The following is a 19,754-nucleotide window of genomic DNA, read 5'->3' as shown; positions in this document are numbered from 1 at the left end:
GGAGGGAAAAAAAGCCCCAAACAATTCTTAAATCTGTAGTCCAGCTTTGACTCAAAAAGCTGCATGTTTATTACACAAGCGATTCCTCCTGGAATCAGACACGGAGCAAGGGGATCAGGTAATTTAAGAGCGCTGAAGCCGGAGCGGCAGAGCAGGCTGTGCCTCCCCCGGCGCTCCCGGGAGGATGTGCTGCCCTATCCCCGCCGATACCTGCCGGGGAGCGGGGGCGGTGCGGGGCCGTGCCCGCCCCCGGCCCGCGCCCCGGGGGAGGCCGGCAGCTGTCGGCGGGTGGGAGGCGTCTGCAGCTGGAAAACAGCAGCTCCGGTTGCTGATCAGATTTGGGGGTGGGGTGGGAGGTGTGTGTGGGAAAAGCCAAGCGATGGATCTTCCCTTCTTTTGACAACACTCTCCCCTTCAGGACTAAGTCTGCACTGGAGAAAATTAACTGCGAGGGAGAAGTGCTAATCACACCTCCGTGTGGGAGCCAACTCCCGGAGCAGCGTGTGCCGCCAGCCCCAGGATATTCCCTGCCTCCAGCCTGAAGTGATCCCTCCTGGAACGGTTCAGTCCTGCCTGCAGTTCACCTTTGCCTGCAGTTAACCAGCGTGCAATTTGGGTTTAATGGAGCTGGGTTTATTGTTCCTCTTTGGACTTACGATTACGTCGACTGCAGGTAACGTGAATTTTTCTTTCTTTGCCCACCTCCACGCATGCACACAAAGAAAGGCTGGGTGGTTTTTTGTGTTGCCTTTTTTTTTTTTTTTTTTCTTTTTTTTCCCCTCCTTCCAAAAGGCTGTAAGCAGCAGCCCACTCCGGTACGCTGTAAAGAGCGGGACTCCAAAGCCATCCTTTGGCCGTACGTAGGTTTATCGCAAACCCAGCGGGCTGGCGCTGCAGCCCGGGGCGGACACAAACATAACGGGACTCCGCAGGGAGCGAGGATGGGTCGGGGCCGGACCGGGGTGGTGCGGGCGGAGGTGTGCGGGGTCGGGGCACCGGGAACTGCCGGGATTTGCCGGGATTTGCCGGGATTTGGCGGGAGCTGAGCGCGGCTGTTGCAGGGTCCGCGCTGCCCCGGCCCCGCTCCGCGCTGCCGGCGGCCGGCCCGGGACACCGCGAGCGCGACGAGAGCGGAGCGGCGGCGGCCGCGGGCGGCAGGGCCCGGGCGGACGGCGGAGCGCTGCGGCACCGGGCCCGGCGCTGCACTTGCTACACCTACAAGGACAAGGAGTGCGTGTACTACTGCCACCTCGACATCATCTGGATCAACACCCCCGAGTGAGTGCGGGAAATGGCGGGCGGCAGCGGGCGGGGAGCCCCGCCGGGTCAGAGCGGGACGGGGGAGCCCAGCGCAGCCCCCGAGCCCCCTGTCCCGGCACCTGCCCGGGCGGGTGACAGGCGGCAGAAGCGGTGATTTCCCACAGGAAATGTGTTTCTAACGAGTCGCCCGCTGGGAGAGCGGGAATAGTGTGCGTGCAGCTGTACTAGTTTTGATACAAACTAACCTGGAAAACTACCGAGGCCTTAAGGTAATGTTAGAAAAATTCAACATGACAGATTTTAAGATGTTACAAAAGAAAGCCTTTTACAACTGTGCTCTGTGGAAACACAAGGTTTTGTTTGAACTCGGAATAAAAAAAAAAATTTTGAAGCTGTTTCCCCTGGATTGGAAGTTCTGAGCTCCAGCAGGGAGGTGGGGGTGGAGCACACGTGCAGAAGAGCTGCTCTGTCTGTACTGACGCTGCTTAGGGGGAAGAAAGCATCCAGGAAGAGTGACACTTTGCCTACATCCTAAAGGTTAGAGGCCTCCTTTTCCTACATCATTGTATATATCCTGAGTTATTGCTGAGTAACCAAAACAGACTTCAGATTTGTAAAGATTCTCCCAGGCTAATAGGCTCCAATCACAGCGATCAGTTCAGTACAAAAATAATCAGGAGATCAGGTGAACCTGAGAACAAATGACTTCAAGAATTAAAGTTTTTCAGACTCTGTGATGTGAACTTCTACACATATCACCAAGTATTCTGGTGACTAGAGTCTGGGAACAGTTGTAATGATTCAGACCTGCCTTTGAATAGATTGCAAAGCTTTTAATGAGATTAAAATAACAAAAGAACTAGAAAAATAGAAAGTAGCATTAAACTAGGTTAAGTCAAATGGGGTTTAGGGCACTTAATTTGTAAATTCATGTGTGTGTCCTGGCGAGAGGCCATGTCTGATGACGTCTTTTGAACTTCTACCAACCTGTGAGTATCATGTATTCACACAAGTCATTCAATTCTTCAAGTTCCATACCTGCACTAATCCACCCCAGGATTACTTAGGGTTATTTTAGCCAAATATTTATGACTCAGTAAATTTAAGTCAGACTTTACCAGTGAAAATGGAGGAATGACATTCCTTTTCCCCTACGCACTGATTAAATAGACTTCTTCTAATTTTAAACACACATTCCTTTTTTTTTTTTTTTTTTTTTTAATTTCATTTTTTTAGGATATCCTGTTTTAAGCCTACAGGATTTACAATTTTCATTCCACTGCCAAAGTGTGCATTAATTCAGTGATGTGGAGAGTTTTCCTACATGAAAGTTTTCTGCCAGTATCACTAAAGAAAGAACAAGAAATTAGAAAACAAGGCACATAATGTTATAGAATTGGCAATGAGGTCTGTATAATAATCCAGATATTAAACAGTTGGGGTTCTAAATCTTTGTTTTCTTAACTGAAGTCAGTTGTACATAAAATAGCAGCAAATCTCAGATCTGTAAAGTCTACCCCCACTGAGTATAGGTTAAGCTGAAATTATTTAATGTGAGGACTAGGAAATTCTCTTTTTATAATTTTTATGCCATGTGATGGGACATTTCTATGCAAACCATGGAATGAATACATTACATTTCAATATTAATTATTCACACAGAATAATGAATAATGCAGTTTTACCTCCAAAAACATGAACTTGTAGAACCTAACAACGCTTCTGGAACTGGGTAAATAGGGGTGCTGGGAGGCTTCTGAGGTTGACAAAGAGTAGGTGGATGATGCTGAAATTAGTCTGGAATTAGTCCAGCAGGGACTGAATTTCCTGGCTCTGTCTGAACTGGGCAGCTTTGCTGTCCTGCTCCATGGACAGGTGACAGAGGTACAAAACTCTTGCTGAAACAGTGCAGTCGTGATTTTCAAAACTCCCAGGATTCTTCCTAGGAATGCTCCCAGGGCAGAGGTAAACATTAAATTAAGTGTATTGAATAGTTTGAACCATTTCAGTGCAACAGGAGCAGGATTTCAGATTTCATGTGCCATAAACAGGCACTAATTCTGCTCTGGTGATTGATTTGGAATAAGAAGCCAAGAGGTTCTTTGGGATGTGATGAGGGGAACCAGGCTGCTTGGGCAATTTGATATCCTGTGCAAGTTAAACTACTTCTCTGAAATGTTGTGGAAAGTTTTTATATTTACTAAAAATTTGGTTCCAATGCAGCTTGGAGGAGCATACACACCATGAGAGGCCAGAAAGTTGGTGTTAAAGTTTGGAGAAGTTTTCTTGACATCTGTTGATTCTGGTATTTTTCTTGCTTATTTTTTTTTTCCCACTACATCAAACCCTACAGTTGCTTTTTATTTTTTTTCTTTCTTTCCCCTCTGACCTACTCATTTCACTTTATTGCTACTTGTTCCCTACAAAATTTCCTCAGTTCTTTCTGTTTTCAGGCTACTTTTGCCTCTATACTTTAAAGACAAACTTTAATTTCTCCTCTGGTTTCTTCTGCTTTTCCCAACAGGAGCTGTTAAGCATTGTTGTAATATATTCAAAACAAATCTTGGTCATGGCCTCTCCTCCTTTTCTGGAAAAGCAGTTAAAGTTTTTATTAAAGCTGTTGGAGGCAGAGTGACAATAGAAGGTCTATTTCTATCCCTGCTGAGAAACCACTTAGATCAGCTGGGTGACAGTTGTAGAAAAGCACAAAATTGCAGAATGTGGAGCCTCTGACTCCCTGCAGCTCTCGCCAATTAAATGAGAAATTATCTCTGCACACATGTTTTGAGTATTGCTCTATACTTGACTGTGAACCACTGCTGTTAGTTCAGCCACGAGGAGCACCAGTGTTGTTTTGATATAGTCTTTCATTCTGGGAACAGAGGGAAAGTGGAAGAGAAGATGACCTAAAGAAAGGCAGGTAAGTCAGAAGAGAATAATGCAATTATGTGGTGTACACAAATATTGCATAACAAAGGTAATTGAAAGCTGGTAAACTGTTCTCACTGATAAGATTGATTAACCAGGAACTAATTTGCAATGTATTTTTTTTGTCAAGTGATTAATTATGCTTATCTTGATCTATAGCTACAGATACATTTTAAAGAATTAATAGTCTTTTAAACAGTACCCACTGACGTAATACAGACATGGCTTGATGCTTAATTTTGTAAGTTAAAGAAGAAAATATAGGCAAGAGAAGAAAATATGGACAAGACTTAGATCTGCACTTCTTCAGAGGGGTCCTATATTTCAATATGAACTGAGGTCGTGCATCCAACAGCAATAATAACAGTTGATTAATAACAGTTCATTCAGTTAATAACACAAATGTTCCTGCATGAAGCTCTAGAGAGGCTCAGAATGATGAGTGATAGATTAAAAAGGTAACAACTCCTAAGAAAGTGTTACTGTCATGAGGGCAAAGATACTCAAGTGGTCTTCAATTCTAAAATAAAAGAATGTAATGAGGATCTATCTATCAATAATCCAGACATTTCCAAAGGAGAATTTCTCACTCAAACTAAGCATCAAAAATAAGTACATTTCTTTTGAAGGGTCTGAAACTGAGAAAAAGTGTTTTTTTTTTCCCTAAATGACATGTCATTTTTGGTATCTGTTTTTATGTCCAAAAGAGTAGTGATTGAATGAGATTCTGTGATCACACTGTAAAGACCAGTTACATGATGATGTAAGAGTTTTGCCTGCCAATTCCATGAATTTCTGAATCAGGAAAATTGGATGGACAAAGTGAAAGGCAGATTTTGGTCCTCTGTACTTAACACATGTCCTGTTTCCTCTGGGGGAGGGCAAGGACAGGGACAGGACTTTTGTCTGTCTCTGCTTTGTGGGGTACACTGGGAGAGGATCTGGTGAGTGTCCCTTGCTGTGGGAGCATGTGGGGACACTGGAAGGATCTGAAGTTCTGTCACTTAATAAAGAAATTTGTTTCTGTGACTCAAGCAAATCAGATAATCCTTAGCAGCAAGTTAGCTCCAGATAGTGCCCAACAGAAATGTGTTTTCCTGGCTGAGGTGAGAAAGGCTTTTCAGACATTTGTGGTCATTGCTGTAAGTGATGATGAATGGGTTTGTCAGGAACTAAACAGCCTGAGCAGATCCCACCTGCACCCAGCTCTCCAACAAATATGAGTTAATTATCTTTGCTCATTACTGACTTAGGTTGCCATCAGAAAGTCATCCCAGAATGGAAACAATCTGTAGCCCATAATCACTTCACTCAGTTTTACTCACACACACACACAGGGGTGATGACTCAGGATGATGTTCTAAAAGACAAGATTTAATACAACCCAGTAGTTACTCTGCTCTAACTGCATGTTCTGCTGGCCTTTAATGGCTTTTAATCCATTGATGTTCTAAATTATTATAATTCCTCTTAATTCTGGATAATTCTTCATTACATAAGTATAGGTGACATCCTGTATATTATGGAAATAAAAGTACACAGATAAAGCTGTCTTGTTCAGCAAAACAATTAAGCAGGTGGTTATAAAGCCTAGATCAGGTTGAAAATCCCTGCTAGTCAGAGGCATGATGATAAAACAGTGGCTGCCAGCCAGGAAGCTCAAATAAGGAAGCTGATCTGTCAGCTGAACAGTGCACATGGTTAACCTTCAGAACCAAGTGCCAAAACTGAAACGATGAATCTTTGTTGAGTTGATTTTGTTTTTCTGAATGAAGCTCACCCTGATTTTGCAATCTTTACTATCCATGGGAACATGTGTAATTTGTTTGTCTTGCAAAATCTTCATGTGAAATGAAGACTATTTCAAATAGATTTACTAAACATAGTAACAGGCTCCTGCTGTAATTGTTATATTTTATTGTGGACAAACTGATTTGATTTTAGGCCTCTATTCAAAGAGATATTCTTACATATTTAAAATGTGTACTGACCTCACACTTTCAGTGGCTTATTGCCTGAAGTGTGCATAGCTTGCATGTCCTCCTCAGTCTAGAAGCAGAATATTTCCTCTGAGCTTACTGACAGTACTGCCAGGACTGATGTTTTACAGCAGCCTCAGGAAAACTTGAAATTATTTGGCTGTGCAGTTACAATCCCACATCCCTGCAGGAGCTGGCCCTGAGAAGATGAGGTCAGGGATGAGACACACTGATAGCCAGAGCTTTGAAATTTCACCACTGCTGCTCCTGCTGGTCTAATTCTAAGAATAAACACTCTTGAGGGCTGTCAAACCACAGTAACTTTCACCAGTCTTACATTTTAACACCATGTGTTTATTTTCCCCCGGGTTTTTGTTTTATTTGTTTTTAAACCAGCGGTGGGTTTTGAACTATGCAGGCTGTAGAGAGAGGTAGGAACATGCAGTAGTGTGTGTTCCTTGTATGCACTGCTGTGGTGGCTTCTGAAGCAGCAATAAGTTCTCTGAATTAGTTTGAAAAAACCTTGATTTGATTCCTTTCGTCCATATCTCCCAGTTGCTCTGCCTTTTGGGCTTTTTCTCAGTGGTTTTGTGCCACTGTAAGTGATAAGAACCACTTACTGATAGTACTGACTGCCAGTCACAGGGAGAAAAGGGATCATGGATATTTGGGCCTGACAGACAGAAGATGCTGCTCCAAATTGTACTGATTTCTTTAAATTAATGATCATCTGTCTTGTAACAGGGCTGGTAGCAGATTGGGATTGATATAAGGCACTGAAGGAGATGCTGAGAGTTGTTTGGAGAGAGATTTTCTGTGACATACTGGCTCAGTTTATTAGGTCAGGTGAGCTCTACCCAACCTCTCTGGGGATTTGGGGTGTTAATGGACACCCCCAGGCTTGCTTCATATTGTTTACCTCAATAAACATACCCCAGCTTTTCACTCCACAACTCAGATATTGTTCTGACTGTATTTGAGAAACAAAACCTGTGACATCCCTTTGACAGTGCCAGGAGGAGAATGGAGAGTGATGAACAGCCTCCAGATTCTCACAGAGCCTGAGCTCCGTACCAAGAAGCCCCAGGGGTAGGAAAATCTAAGAACTCACATGGTCAGTGAACCTGAGTGGTGAAGCAGATGTGTGCAATCCTTGGCTTATTACCTAAGTTAGCTGTAATTAATGAGCTAAAACTAATTGGCATCCTTGGAAATTAGCAAGTATTAATTAAAGAATAAGACAGCAAGGTCATGGAGGTGCATCTTTTTGGGTAATAGAAACCTGTTCAGTATCTAGGAACACTGAGCTCCTGAAAACCCACGCCTGTTACAGGAAGAGCTGGAGCCAACTTCCAGAGCAGCCAGTGATCTCTTCATCTGTGAAGCTACACCGTGCTACTGCAGTGCCTTTATATTAAAACATACCCAGAAATATCTGTTATTTCTCCAAGCAGCATCCTTCATTCTGGGGACATTTTGTCTCACTTGTAGGATGGTAAATTTTGCTTCCTTTCTGTGTTCTTTGCTCTCAGTGGTCCTTACAGGGATCCCATATATTTTGGGATTGTCTGAAAACACTGGAGACTGTTGGGAGCCTTGTAGGCGTGGATGTGTGCCAGAAAATATATTGCTGAATCCTGAAATCACAGCATCTAAGATGATTGCTTCAACCCCCTCATCCCTTTGTTTTGGCTGAAACTCTCCAGTGCCCTGGAGGTATCTGCTGTGTTTAAGTGGCTGGGAAAATAGAAAATAATAGCAGCTCATAGATCAATTATAACATAGCATGAGAAACTCAGCCACATGTTATAAAATGAAAATTAACCAATTGGATTTGTCTGCCTGAATTGTGAGCCTTCATTGTGAGTGGGGGACAGCAGGATTCAGGCAAATCTTACTTCCCAGTTCAGCCTGAAGGTATTAATCCTTCAACAGGCAGTTTTCTTCTGTGCAAGATTTTCACTGTTTCAGAATGGCTGTTCAGTGGAAAAATCACGTGGTACTTCCTGTGTTTTTTCAACGAACAAATGCCTATTTCTGTTAATTTAATGGCAAAACCTTCCTCCAAGAGCTAGCTGGCTTTTAGGAGGAGAGCTTTTCTGATTGTGTTTTGTGGACACAAAGTACACAAATAATCGAGGTTATTTCAGCCTCTGATATCCAATCTGACAAGAACACACTGTGCTTTGATTAGTTCTGTGCTGCTGTGTTATACATGAGATTATCTTCAGTTCATTATCTGTTGAACTGACTAATCACAATTACAACAAGTGGAATAATTGTAAGTACTGGAGAGTTGTGATAGTTTTGTTGGGGTTTTTTTTTTGCATACAGAGTAAACTAAAACAAACAGTTTATACTGAAGAAGCAATTATTTCCTTAAACTCAGACCTGCTCTTTGTTAGAAAATGCTTAAGAACTGAGCATGCAGACCTTTATGCACCCACTGGCTGGCTGGAGTAATCATAGTGAACCTCCCAAAAGAGTGTAATTCCTCAGAAATCACAGATTTGGATGTTGCAAATCAGATATCTGTTCAAAGAAGTACCTTGGAAAGGCTGATTCAGAAATGTCTAGGTTTGCTAGTTCTCCACTTCATAGAGAAGAAAGACATAAAGGGCTCACAGCACACCTTAGCTGTAAATATATCTTAAACTCATATTAGTTTACTTCAGGAGAATTTTATTCTCCCAAAGGAAGAAATGCTACATACTGAGTTAAAAGTCAGGAATTCAAATTTTCTTGTGAAATGTAAACCTTAATTAAAAATGAATTAATTAAAAACCTGTGATGCTGCAGAGAAATTTCAAAAAAAGTAAATGGCTTAGCCAGTACTTTGTCCAGGGACTGGGTCAGAAAGGACAGTGTAAGGAACTGGTAGTTCAGGATCCCCCCAGTTCTGCCTCTGCCCTACTCCAGCTGATCCTTATCTTCACTGAGGGGACACAAAGTGCCCTGAGCAGATAAATTCATCAAGCTCTTCATGATTATTGTTGGAAAGACTTTGAGTTGCTTTTGAAATATTTGAATTTGAATTTTTGGATTAGAAGCCAAAACCAGGCATATTTGGATTATTGTATTCAAATCTTCTAAACTTGAAACACTTTAAAATGTCATTGCATTGGCACATGTTGCTGGTCCACTGAGAATGAAGTAGCCTTGAATATATTTTCTAAGCTATGAAGCATAGTGTACTTAATTAGAAAGATCAGAAGAAGTATCTAAAATATCACTTTTCTCCTTTGCTTAAGGCTGTGATTCATGGCTCTTATCACTTGTAATTATAATTATATTCTCCACTCCTCCCCGTTTGCTGGAATTTACTGTCTCTTGGCAGCAGATTGGTAATGGGCCCTTTCCTCAATCACTGGAGTTCACATAGTGATGGATTGAGATAAAAATCGAAAGTTGATGGCAATTCTGGTTGGTCCATTAATTTGCCAATTGCAGCAATTAAGAATAAAACTCATGCCCTTCTTTCTCTCTGGCTATTCAGGCAGAGCCTCTGATTCAGGGCAAACTGTGACTCAGTCCCACAGAGCTTTTGGTAAAGCTTAACTTTAGAGTAAAAAATCCCAGTATTATATTTTGAAAGACTGAACTTTTGAACAAGGAACCACTTTAAATAACAAGAATAACATATTACAGTGTTTTATGTCTTGTTAGCATAATGTAGGATGACATCTGCAAAAGCTGCAAGAAACTTCTTTATGCCCTGGCAAACTATCTGTTGTTAAACAGGGCTCACACATTGTCTAAACACATAAAATTCATCTTTCCATTTCAGTCTCAGTTGGAGCAGGAAGTTGAAAAACAGAATTTTACCAGTTTTCATAGAGGGTTTGCCACTGTTAAAAATAAAGGAATTTTCCCCTACTCCAGCCTCTAAATATCAGTTCTTATTTCATATAAAACATGAATGTGTAAAAAACATGACCATGGAGCAATTATTTATGTCAGAAGCTCCTATGTAGGGAATATAGCCATTTCACATTCATTATTGTAAGGCAGATGTCAGTATAGAATTATTAATACTCTTAAATTATAAAATGGGACTTGCTCCTAATCCTAAAGATAACAAAAAGCTTTTTAAATGATGGCTTGAGAAGGGAGGCCAAAATCAAGTCCTAAAGTCTTTTAAGACAAATATGGGTATTCTTGGTCTCTCCTGGTGTCCTGGCAGACAAGTAAAGTGGTGAAAATAAGGAACATTTTCTGCATGGAGGCAGATCAGGATCTGCTGGAGAAAAACCATTCCCTGGGCTCTGAACACAGAAGTATTGCTTGTGATTTTCTCTCTCTCAGGATGATTTTATGATCAGCCTAACTCTTACAGCTTGAGGCTGTGAAAGACAAGGTGCACTGTTACAAATGTACTACATCTGCAGAGGCTTGAATAAATAATTTGCATCAACTGTACTAATGTTGCATCAAAAATTATTGCAGAGATTAGGAAAATAATGTTTCTGAACCTTTCAGCCCACCATGTGTGTGGGAAAATGGAAAATTTGCAGCTTTCCCATTAGCAGCCTAATGATGTTTTTATGAAAGCAAATGAAAGAAGCAGAGCTATGTGAAGGTAGTGGTTCCAGACTCATTACTCAGGCTTTGTTCTGTAACCTTTCTGTAACCTTTCTAGACTGACTTGGACTTCCTCTTCCCTGCCTTTTTCTTTTATTTTTTTTCCACTCCTCCCCTCCTCTTTCATGCTTTTGAACATGAGATTCTCTTCAGATTTTTAGTGTTTGTGGATTTGTGGCTTGCTTAGCCCATCCCTCAAGTACTCAGGAACTTTTGAGAGTCTCCAGAAGTTTCATGGGGAGTACAGCTGCTGTTGATTGAGATTCTTTAACAGCTTGGAGGAGAGTAATTTATGACATCAAGCCAAACTATCCAAGACTTTTAGCAGGCAGGATGAACCATGTCCTTTTCTGAGGAGAATATTGACTTAAACCCATGAAAATCATGCAGGGAAATAAAGAGAGGTACCTCCTACTGTTCTTGGTGTGCTGCAGCTCAGAATAAGATCTCTCACAGAAAGGCAGAACCATGCAAGGAGGATTTTTTGGGAGTTTCTTGCATTTGTAACTCCAGGGGTCATGTTCCAAACATGATGCAGTAAATGAATTATGCTGACAGTTTTCTCAATTTCTCAATGATAAAATTAATAGAATTAGGCCCAGAACTATGAACTACATGACAGCTACACAATGTTAATGATCTGGTGAAATCAGAACAGCTCCTCTGTCACTTCAGACCAGCCAAGGCACTGAATGTAACAGATTTTGTGCATTGGCTGGGGAAACCAACACAACACAGGAATAAGGAGTAAAATAAACAATAACCTGGGGATGTATTTGCATAATCTCTTAGGTATTTCAATTTTTTTTAATAGTGTAGCTGCCAATTAATCCTACTTTTTTAATAGTGTAGCTGCCAATTAGCTGATTGCTAATTTATAACTTGGTGAAAGTCTGAGTTGATGGAGCAGAAGTTATGATCTAGTACAGGGAGAACTTACAGGAGTAAGTTCAAAACTTACAAGGTTTGATTTTTCTGCCACTATTTATTGCTTTCAATCCAAATCTCTTCAATAGATCTCTTCACTAAAATAGAAAAGAGGTGGAACATAATTTTAATTGGTTCCTGTGTGGTTCTCACAACAGGAGGACTGTGCCATATGGACTGTCCAACTACAGAGGCAGCTTCAGAGGCAAAAGATCCACAGGCCAGACTCAGAGCGCTCCCCAGCCCTCGCTCCGATGTTCCTGCGCGGACGCTCACGACAAGCAGTGTTTGCAGTTTTGCAGAAGAATGCAGGACAGAAGGAGGTGAGTGTCTTTCCCAATCACTGCAACCTGGCCACATGATGAGGCCATTTCATGGAGATAAATTGATCAAGATGCATTTATCAAGAGGAACTGATTGAAGGTATTGATTTTAAATGAAACTCCCCTCTGCAGTAGTGGTGGGTTAACCATGGCCAACAGCCAAGCACTGATGCTTGTTCACTTCCCCTGCAGTGGAATGGGGGAGTGAACAGGAAGAAAAAAGCAAGAAAACTCCTGTGTCATATCAGAGTTTAATAAGTGAAGGAAAGAGGCCAGAGCCAGCCAGTACTGCTTGGAATTTTCTTTTTTCTGTTTCTTTTTATGATGTGGTGATTTTGAAACAGCAGATCTGTCCAGTTAGGAGCATGATGAACATTGCGCTGTTCTAGCATGTTTTATGCAGTCTAACAAAGAGCATGAAATTGTCATTTAGTCTATGGGGACATTGATGAGAACACAGTGAAAAGTTTAGGTAATCTCTATTCTACAGAAATCATGGATCAATGAAAAAGGCAGAGGAGAAAGACCAACGCAGGGAAGAGGAGCACAATTTTGTTCAGTAGCACAGAGAGTCCGGAGGATTCTGAACAATCAGGTATGTTACAGATGCTTAATGTTAAAAATAAATATTCACTTTCCATAAATGATCTTTGTACTTGCAGAACCCTTAATTCTTGCAACTGAATATTATCACTCTTTCCTAAATTAAGGACAGAATTTGGCCCATGAGTTGTTTGGGGTTTTTTTTCAATTTAATTTTAAAAATTAACTTTGCTATATACAGAACTGCTACAACCTTTCTTCTGCTGATGTAACTCCTTCAAAAGTTGGATTATTTGGCTATAAGCCAATACATATTTTGACCTTTTTTTTTTTTGGGACAAGGGCTGCTCCTGTCTATCATGTTTTTCCTCATTTAGCACTGCAGCAAATTAAGCTACACATCCCAGTGTAGTGCTCCAGTAAAAGTTGAAGTGTTAAGGTAAAGAAAGAGGAAAAACTTTGTGGAAGAAGTATCTGGAGGGAAAAGTAAATCTGCTTTTCATGTCAGGTATGAGGAGGTTACTGTGACCCAGTAGCCAGTTTCAAATACTGCCACTTCCAAAAGAGTCACACCAATACCCCACATTCTTTTGCTATGAGGGGAAGCTCTTGGATTACAAGTCCCCAAGCTGAATTTATTGCTGTGATTATTTGAGCAGAGCTTGAGAACTGTATAGAGGTCATTCTGTACAGATAACCAAGGGGGCAACCACAGTTTTCTCAGGTAACAGGGAATATTGCTGAATATTCAACAGTTTGGCTGTATTTCTTTGTTGGTGTGTTTTCTTTAAAGCTTTAACATTTATTTGCTGGAGCTCAGAAACAAGAACTTAAACTACAACTCTCCCTTGAGATGGACAAACTTGATGCTTCAGTGTGATGCCAGTGGAGAATTCAGCAGCAGGCAACACTTCCATTTAAGCAGTGCCACTCTGAGGGCACAGGAACCTGTATGAAGAAGCTTTTCTCCCCTCAAGAGAGCCTCAGAAAAGGATAATCTTTATCATGTAACCTGGCAGGGAATGTATCACTATTGAGGAAAACTTCAAAGGCAGACCCAAACTTCAGCAATGCAGAGCTTCAGGAAAAGTTTTTCTCTGTGATTTAAACAAGAACAATAGAAACTGTTCCACTCACTGCTTGTTCTGTGTCCGAAGAATCCATCCACAGCTCTGTGCAGGCAGCTGCAAGTGGAGAATGTGGAGAGTTAGAGGGAGATTGCCTCGACATCAGTTCTCATTAAGAATAAACAGATACAAAGTATTTCTCTTGTTAATGTATGCAAGCCTGAATCATCATATTGTAACTTCGTGGCAGATGTTTAAATGACAGTATCTATGCAGAATAAATATGAATGGCTAATATAAATATTATTATAAACTATAGCAAGTTAAGAGTATACATTGAGTATTCAATAGATTACCTAATTTAGGCACAAGTTATTCCTGCACTTGGAAGTTCCATTCAAACACACTTACAGTGATTATTTGGGGATGCACTGTAGCTGGTGAACAGAACTTCAGTGATTCATCCCAAAGAATTTTCCTACAGTTGCAGGGGTAGGACTATGGAACTTGATGCCATCAGAGTAATTTCTGTGCTGGCCATTTGCTGTCCCAGGCCCCTGCAGGTCACACCCACAGCACATCCCCTGGGCTTTGCCAGTGCTACAAATCTCACCTTTATCTTTCCATTGAAACACCAGCACCAAATAACCTGGAAACTTGGCAATAAGGGTTAAATCCAACCCTGGACGGTTTTCAGTGTCAATTTATTCAGAAATTCAGAAATTATGGACTTCTTTTTGATACAAGGATGCAAGAGTAAGCAAAGAAAAAAGAGTAACTTTTGCAAATCCTGTTCTATATTATTTAAAAAGAGAGGAAATCCCTTACTTGTGACACTACAGATTTTTTGGGGGTTTACGACCTTTATGCAGACTTTCCCCAGGGCACAAAGGTTAAACTATAAACCCATGTTGTTAAATTATATTTTAGAAGAAGTAAGATGGAGACCAAAAGAAAAGTGAAAAGAAATCAACAGTAAAAATATCTATATAGGGCTTAAACCAGTGATAATAGTTTTTGTTCAAAACAAGAAAGGGAGGTCTTTGCCAAAACATATGATATATTTTATATATATGTGGATATATTTCATAAATAAATTATTACAGTTATAAAATTAAATATATCTTTCAGTTATTGCATTTGTATCAGTTTCTTACTTGCTGTGTAACTGATTTTGTACTTTTATAGAAAATAGATTATTTATTGTATAAAACCACTACACTTACTATTTTTCCATATTCTTTTTTAAAAGACATTTTATAGTTTTGGGCTTTTAAAAAAGAATCAGGCTTTGTTATGAAGATTGCTTAATGTTCCTAATGTTCCTTTAATGACCAAAACCTGGAAATTTCCACCCCCCCCCTGAATCCCTCCACCCAGGTCACGCAGCTTGCTGCCTTTAAGAGTTTGATAATTCTCCTGACAGTCTGGGAATTGAGTAGGAAAACAGAATAACAAATTCTGGTAGTAATTTTGCATAAAAAGTGATGTCTCAGTTTTGTATCCCTTTTGCTATAAATGTAACTCTCAGCTGTCCCCCAGCCCTGAGACAAACAAGGCAAAAGTTATTTGTCCTTTCTGTGGGAAATGTCCACAGTGTTCAGCTCCAGACCCAAACACATCCCAGTGCTGAACAAGCCTCCAGAGCCTCCTCAACTCAGCTTTTACACGACCTGCTCAGCCTGTGTTTGCAATTCTCCTGTCTTCCCCCATGTGAATTCAATTTAAATGTTGCATTTGAAGATGGATTCACACCTTCTCCAGTCTCAAATGCTTTAATTTAATTTTAAACAATCACCAAAACAACAACAAAAAATCTAACGGGGTTCTTTCTTGACATGGGGGCAGATTTAGCCCTTAAGTGGTGGGCTACAGATGTTACTGTTGTGTTTTCTCCTTAGGAAAGAGAAATCCCATTTTTTTCTATATGAATTCCACATTGAAGCGGTTTGGTTTTGGGACTTTGATGCCAATGTACCAGTTAATGTAAAAATCAGTCTGTTGTGAATACAGCAAAAGAACAAAAATGAGAAATAATGTTGTATCAAGCTCAGAAGAGGGAAAAGTTAACTGTAGATATTTCCAAATAAACCTATAAACCACAGAATTTACCTGAAAGTGGTGTGTGCTGGATTCTAGCTTTGAACTATCATTGTTCCATCTGGGAACAGTTAACAGCCATGAGACAGTTTTTACCTAACTTCATGTTTATAGAAAATGTCACCAGTAACATTGCTCAGTGACTCACTTTACCTAATTTGTAATTTGTACTAGAAGGTGTTAAGCTAATTTGAAGTACAATACTTCAAAAGTTATACATAGAAATAAACTCATATACAACTAATATATGTTCTTAATTAAGAAACAACTCTTAAAGTCTGATAAATCATAAAAGGATTATTTGCAAAAGTTAGAATTAAAGGCTCTTTCATCTTTCAATATGTAATATTAGCATAGTTAGATATCCTCAGAATCACTCTTGTTCTGGGATATTATTTTCAGGACATTTGTACTTTTACTTTTGTAACAACAAATTAGTTCCACTTCTTACTCTAATCAATGTAAAACCATATGTGTACAAATCTGCTATAGTTCTGTCATAGTTCCATAGCATTCGTTCTAATTCCCAGTACTAAAAGTTCAGTTTTGTGTTGTTAATAACCATATAAACAATAAATGACCAAAAGCAGAGAAAATGATCTAGAAAGGAGCTTTGGAAGAATTTAAATTTTTATCCTCAACAGAAGAGGAAGAGAAGAGTTGTGAGTGCAGCCCCCATGCAAATGGCTGTGAGGGAGAGGAGAGGCCCATTTTGTTCCCTGTATTCCCAGAAGGAATTACAAGGCGCTTAGGGCTCACAGCAAAGCCCTCCAGGTAACCTCATCATCAGGAGAGGGGAAGTGCCATGGAGCAAGGTCTCCATCACCACCTGCACCTCCCCTCCTTGTCTGTGCCCTGTGACAGCCACACAGAGTCTGGCAGTGGCAGTCTGAGAGGGCACCAAAGCTGGACGGGGCCGTGTCCTCCTCCATTGACTGTTCCCATCCCCAGAACAGAGCTCATCCCATTCCCTGTCCTTTACAATAAATGGCTCCTTGTTGCTGTGCCTGCTGTTGGCGACACCATTCTGCTGATTCTGATTCTCCCTACGTCCAAAATTCTTGTAATGCCTGGAAGCCAAGTTCATCTACAGATCCTTCTCCTTTATGTCATCCCTACATTGATCCTCCACTGGCACCATCCATCATTCACATGTACTCAGATGCTGTTTTTAGGATTGTCAGAACAACCAGGCAAAAATAACTGCTGTGACAGATTGCTGAGGACAATCATGACAATATGATTTAAGACACCAAAATAGTTTGTCTTGACAAAAGTAAAAGGCAGGCTGACTTAAGACTGAGTAATGTGACTAAAAGTTGTCAATAGAAACGGAACAAATTCTATCCATGTGAGCATTAAATCTTTCAATCCACAGCTTGAAATCTATTAGAAGAGTAATCAAGGAAAATTGCAAACAGATGACTCTGGAAACAATGTTTGTTTTCACTACTAGAGTTTTACAATGCCTAATATATAACCTAATCTGGGGAGCTTTATGCTACAAAGAAATATCAGGACTGAGAGATTTAAGATGCTAAGCAAGTTAAACACAGCATATTGCACCCTCTGTTTATCTTGCAGTAGTATCTTCCAAAATTTGCTTAAAAGTACATTTTAAGGAGTAGTTTGATTTCCAAGGTTTTCAGCAGTGCTTTAGAGGAGAGATGTGCCTTGATGTGCACTTTAAAGTTACCTGTGCAGAGGGATCCATGCAGATTGTTGGTAGCACAACTGAGCTTCCAGAGAGGTTTGGGATGAGGTTCAAGCCTTGGCTCCTGTTTTGCCATGGGAAACACCTCTCTGAAGCCTTTTGCTCTTACCACTAGGCTAGAGTGGCCCCAGTGTTCACAACAAACACCCCTCCCCTTATCTATGTCTTCTGGATTAGTACCCTCATTTTATTTCAGTAGGATCCATTTTATAACAGACCAGGTGCTGGTCATTTCCTGAACTCACCACTTTCAGAAATTAGGGAGATGTGTAGGTCAAAGAACTCCTTGTGCACCTCTGTGTTACTTTAGGGATCTAAATATCTTTTCCATGTGCTATCAGTGGTCATTGGTAAGTGGATACCTTGGCTCACACTTCCTGCAGATGTCTGCAGCAACATAAATGGAACTGACTGAAGTTCACGCCGTTTAACAATAAAGATTAGAAGCCTTTGACATTCAGACTCCACTTTCCCCATAAATATTAAAAAAAAAATCTTGTATGGAACAGATAATGTAGACACTAAAGGGCCAACATGTTAAAAAATGAACTAATATTTGAGAAGGTGAGTTTCCCTTTTACCTTTTCCAATGGATATTCCATTAGAGTACATTTCTGCTAAAGCTGTTTCTCAGAGTGTGAAACAGCTCTCCCTTAGGTTACTGAGTATTTATGTGTTTTATTAATGGTACGTTTGTCACAATTTTCCAGTAAATCTTTTCTCTACTGCAAAAAATTATAATAACAGAAATTTTTTTTAATAGTTCATTTTGATTTAGTTGTTCTGTTTTTACAATTACTCCTCTCACCCTCACCACAAAGAACTGACTGAATTTGGAAATGTTTTAGTGTCCCACTGCTTCCCTTTGATGTTCCAGGCCTGGCAATCTGTATTGCTCTAGAGGAGAGCTGCCTTCAGTTACCACTGCAGGCCCTTAGTTATGCAAATACTTCCAACACAGATGTGATTTTTGTCATTAAAAAATAAATGTGCAAACTATTGTAGCAATATAAAATATATATTGAATGGCTAGTGCATGAAGTGAGCTACAAAACTACAGAAAAGCAGATGTAAAAATCAAAGCCCAGAGGTTCCATTAGAAGATTCCTGGAACTATGCATATATTTATTCAATTCTGATATGATGCAGTTCCCAAAGAGATGGCTTTTGAATCTGTAGTTTGTTTTGCCATATCTATCACAGAAGAAGAATCCATTAATTTCACAATGAAGCCAGTTTGTGGCTCCTTCTGGTGTCAATTTGGATAGTCATGGGTCAGCTAAAGGTCACATTTTCAGTGGTTTTAAGACACTACAACTGAGAACCACATTAAACCAAAACGTTTGAATTCTTAAATGTAAAAATTTTCTTTATACAAATCTGCTCATGAATGAATACATTCAAAACACCTGTACCAGGTCCCAAGGGTTGTCTTTGATTAACATTCTTCCTCTAAGCAAAGTTCCAAAGAGCTTGGATACTCTCTATTTGCAGGAGCACAGAAGAGAAATGAAAACTGGAGGAGAGGAAATCCTGCACCAGAGTTCAATAACCCCCGAATCATAGTTCTGATTCTGCTATCTTGCTATGGGATCTTGGGTAAATTACTCAGGCTCTTATTGCAGACACTGACACAAGGGCAAAACCCAAGGCTGTGTTTGTGTTAAGATCCCTACGGAGCCAGTTCTAAGCCATGCTTCTCTCTAAGTAACATTTTTACTTATAAATGTGTCTGGTCATCTTTGAGAACACGTGAAGGATCAATGTATTTTGGTGGAACTGTCACTGCACCTCTGATTACTTTCAAAGAATTGATCAGCTACTGCCTACCAGAAACAAAAGTCCCTAAAATACTGCTACACAGAGGGGCATACACACAGCAAACAGAATTTGGTTCTGGTGCTGATTCAGAGCAGAACCAAGGCATAGCAAAGGTCTGAGTTGGTCATGGCTGCCTGTGTACCCAGGCACACATTGGCTGACTTGAAACAGCCCCGTATTGCTTTGGCTGGTTGGCTCCAGCCCCCCTCGTGCCTTTGAGCAGAAGGGTCAGAGACACTTTTAAAAGAACACTGACATGTTATTACCAATCAAAACTGAGGAACTATAGCACTAGGGAAAAACCTGAAGAAAACTAAGTAAGGGGCATGACAAACTCACTGGCAATGCACATTCCCTGCAAGAACGCCCATAATCAAACTAATGTCCAGGGTGTTCACTGTGTCCAGGTGCTCAGAAATGCCTCAATATTGCTACTGCTACTGGGACCAGGAATATTCAAATGCAGCTTGTGTGCATTCTCTGAGGTGCTCCTTGGTGTAGAATCCTGCAC

General features: G+C 40.5%; 2 protein-coding genes across 8 annotated transcripts in view; one reads left to right on the top strand and one right to left on the bottom strand.

Annotated features, from left to right (window-relative positions):
• LOC116809170 (uncharacterized) overlaps nt 1-19,754 on the bottom strand; it is a 115,010-nt gene that overhangs the window by 45,948 nt on the left and 49,308 nt on the right. For all 7 annotated transcript variants that reach the window (XM_072916958.1, XM_072916957.1, XM_072916961.1 and 4 more), the window contains exon 2: nt 13,679-13,725. In XM_072916958.1, the coding sequence (XP_072773059.1) occupies nt 13,679-13,725 (47 nt within the window). The remainder of the gene's footprint in view (nt 1-13,678; nt 13,726-19,754) is intronic.
• Nucleotides 481-13,472, top strand: EDN3 (endothelin 3). The gene is made up of 5 exons (XM_002195267.6): nt 481-673; nt 1,062-1,278; nt 11,834-11,998; nt 12,489-12,593; nt 13,335-13,472. Exons 1-4 carry the CDS (start codon nt 622-624, stop codon nt 12,559-12,561), a joined length of 507 nt encoding a protein of 168 aa, XP_002195303.3. The 5' UTR covers nt 481-621; the 3' UTR covers nt 12,562-12,593; nt 13,335-13,472.

This window comes from Taeniopygia guttata, chromosome 20, assembly GCF_048771995.1.
Source record: "Taeniopygia guttata chromosome 20, bTaeGut7.mat, whole genome shotgun sequence".
Taxonomy (NCBI): domain Eukaryota; kingdom Metazoa; phylum Chordata; class Aves; order Passeriformes; family Estrildidae; genus Taeniopygia; species Taeniopygia guttata.
The sequence above is the reverse complement of the archived record's forward strand: the minus strand, read 5'-3'. Positions and strand labels throughout refer to the sequence as shown.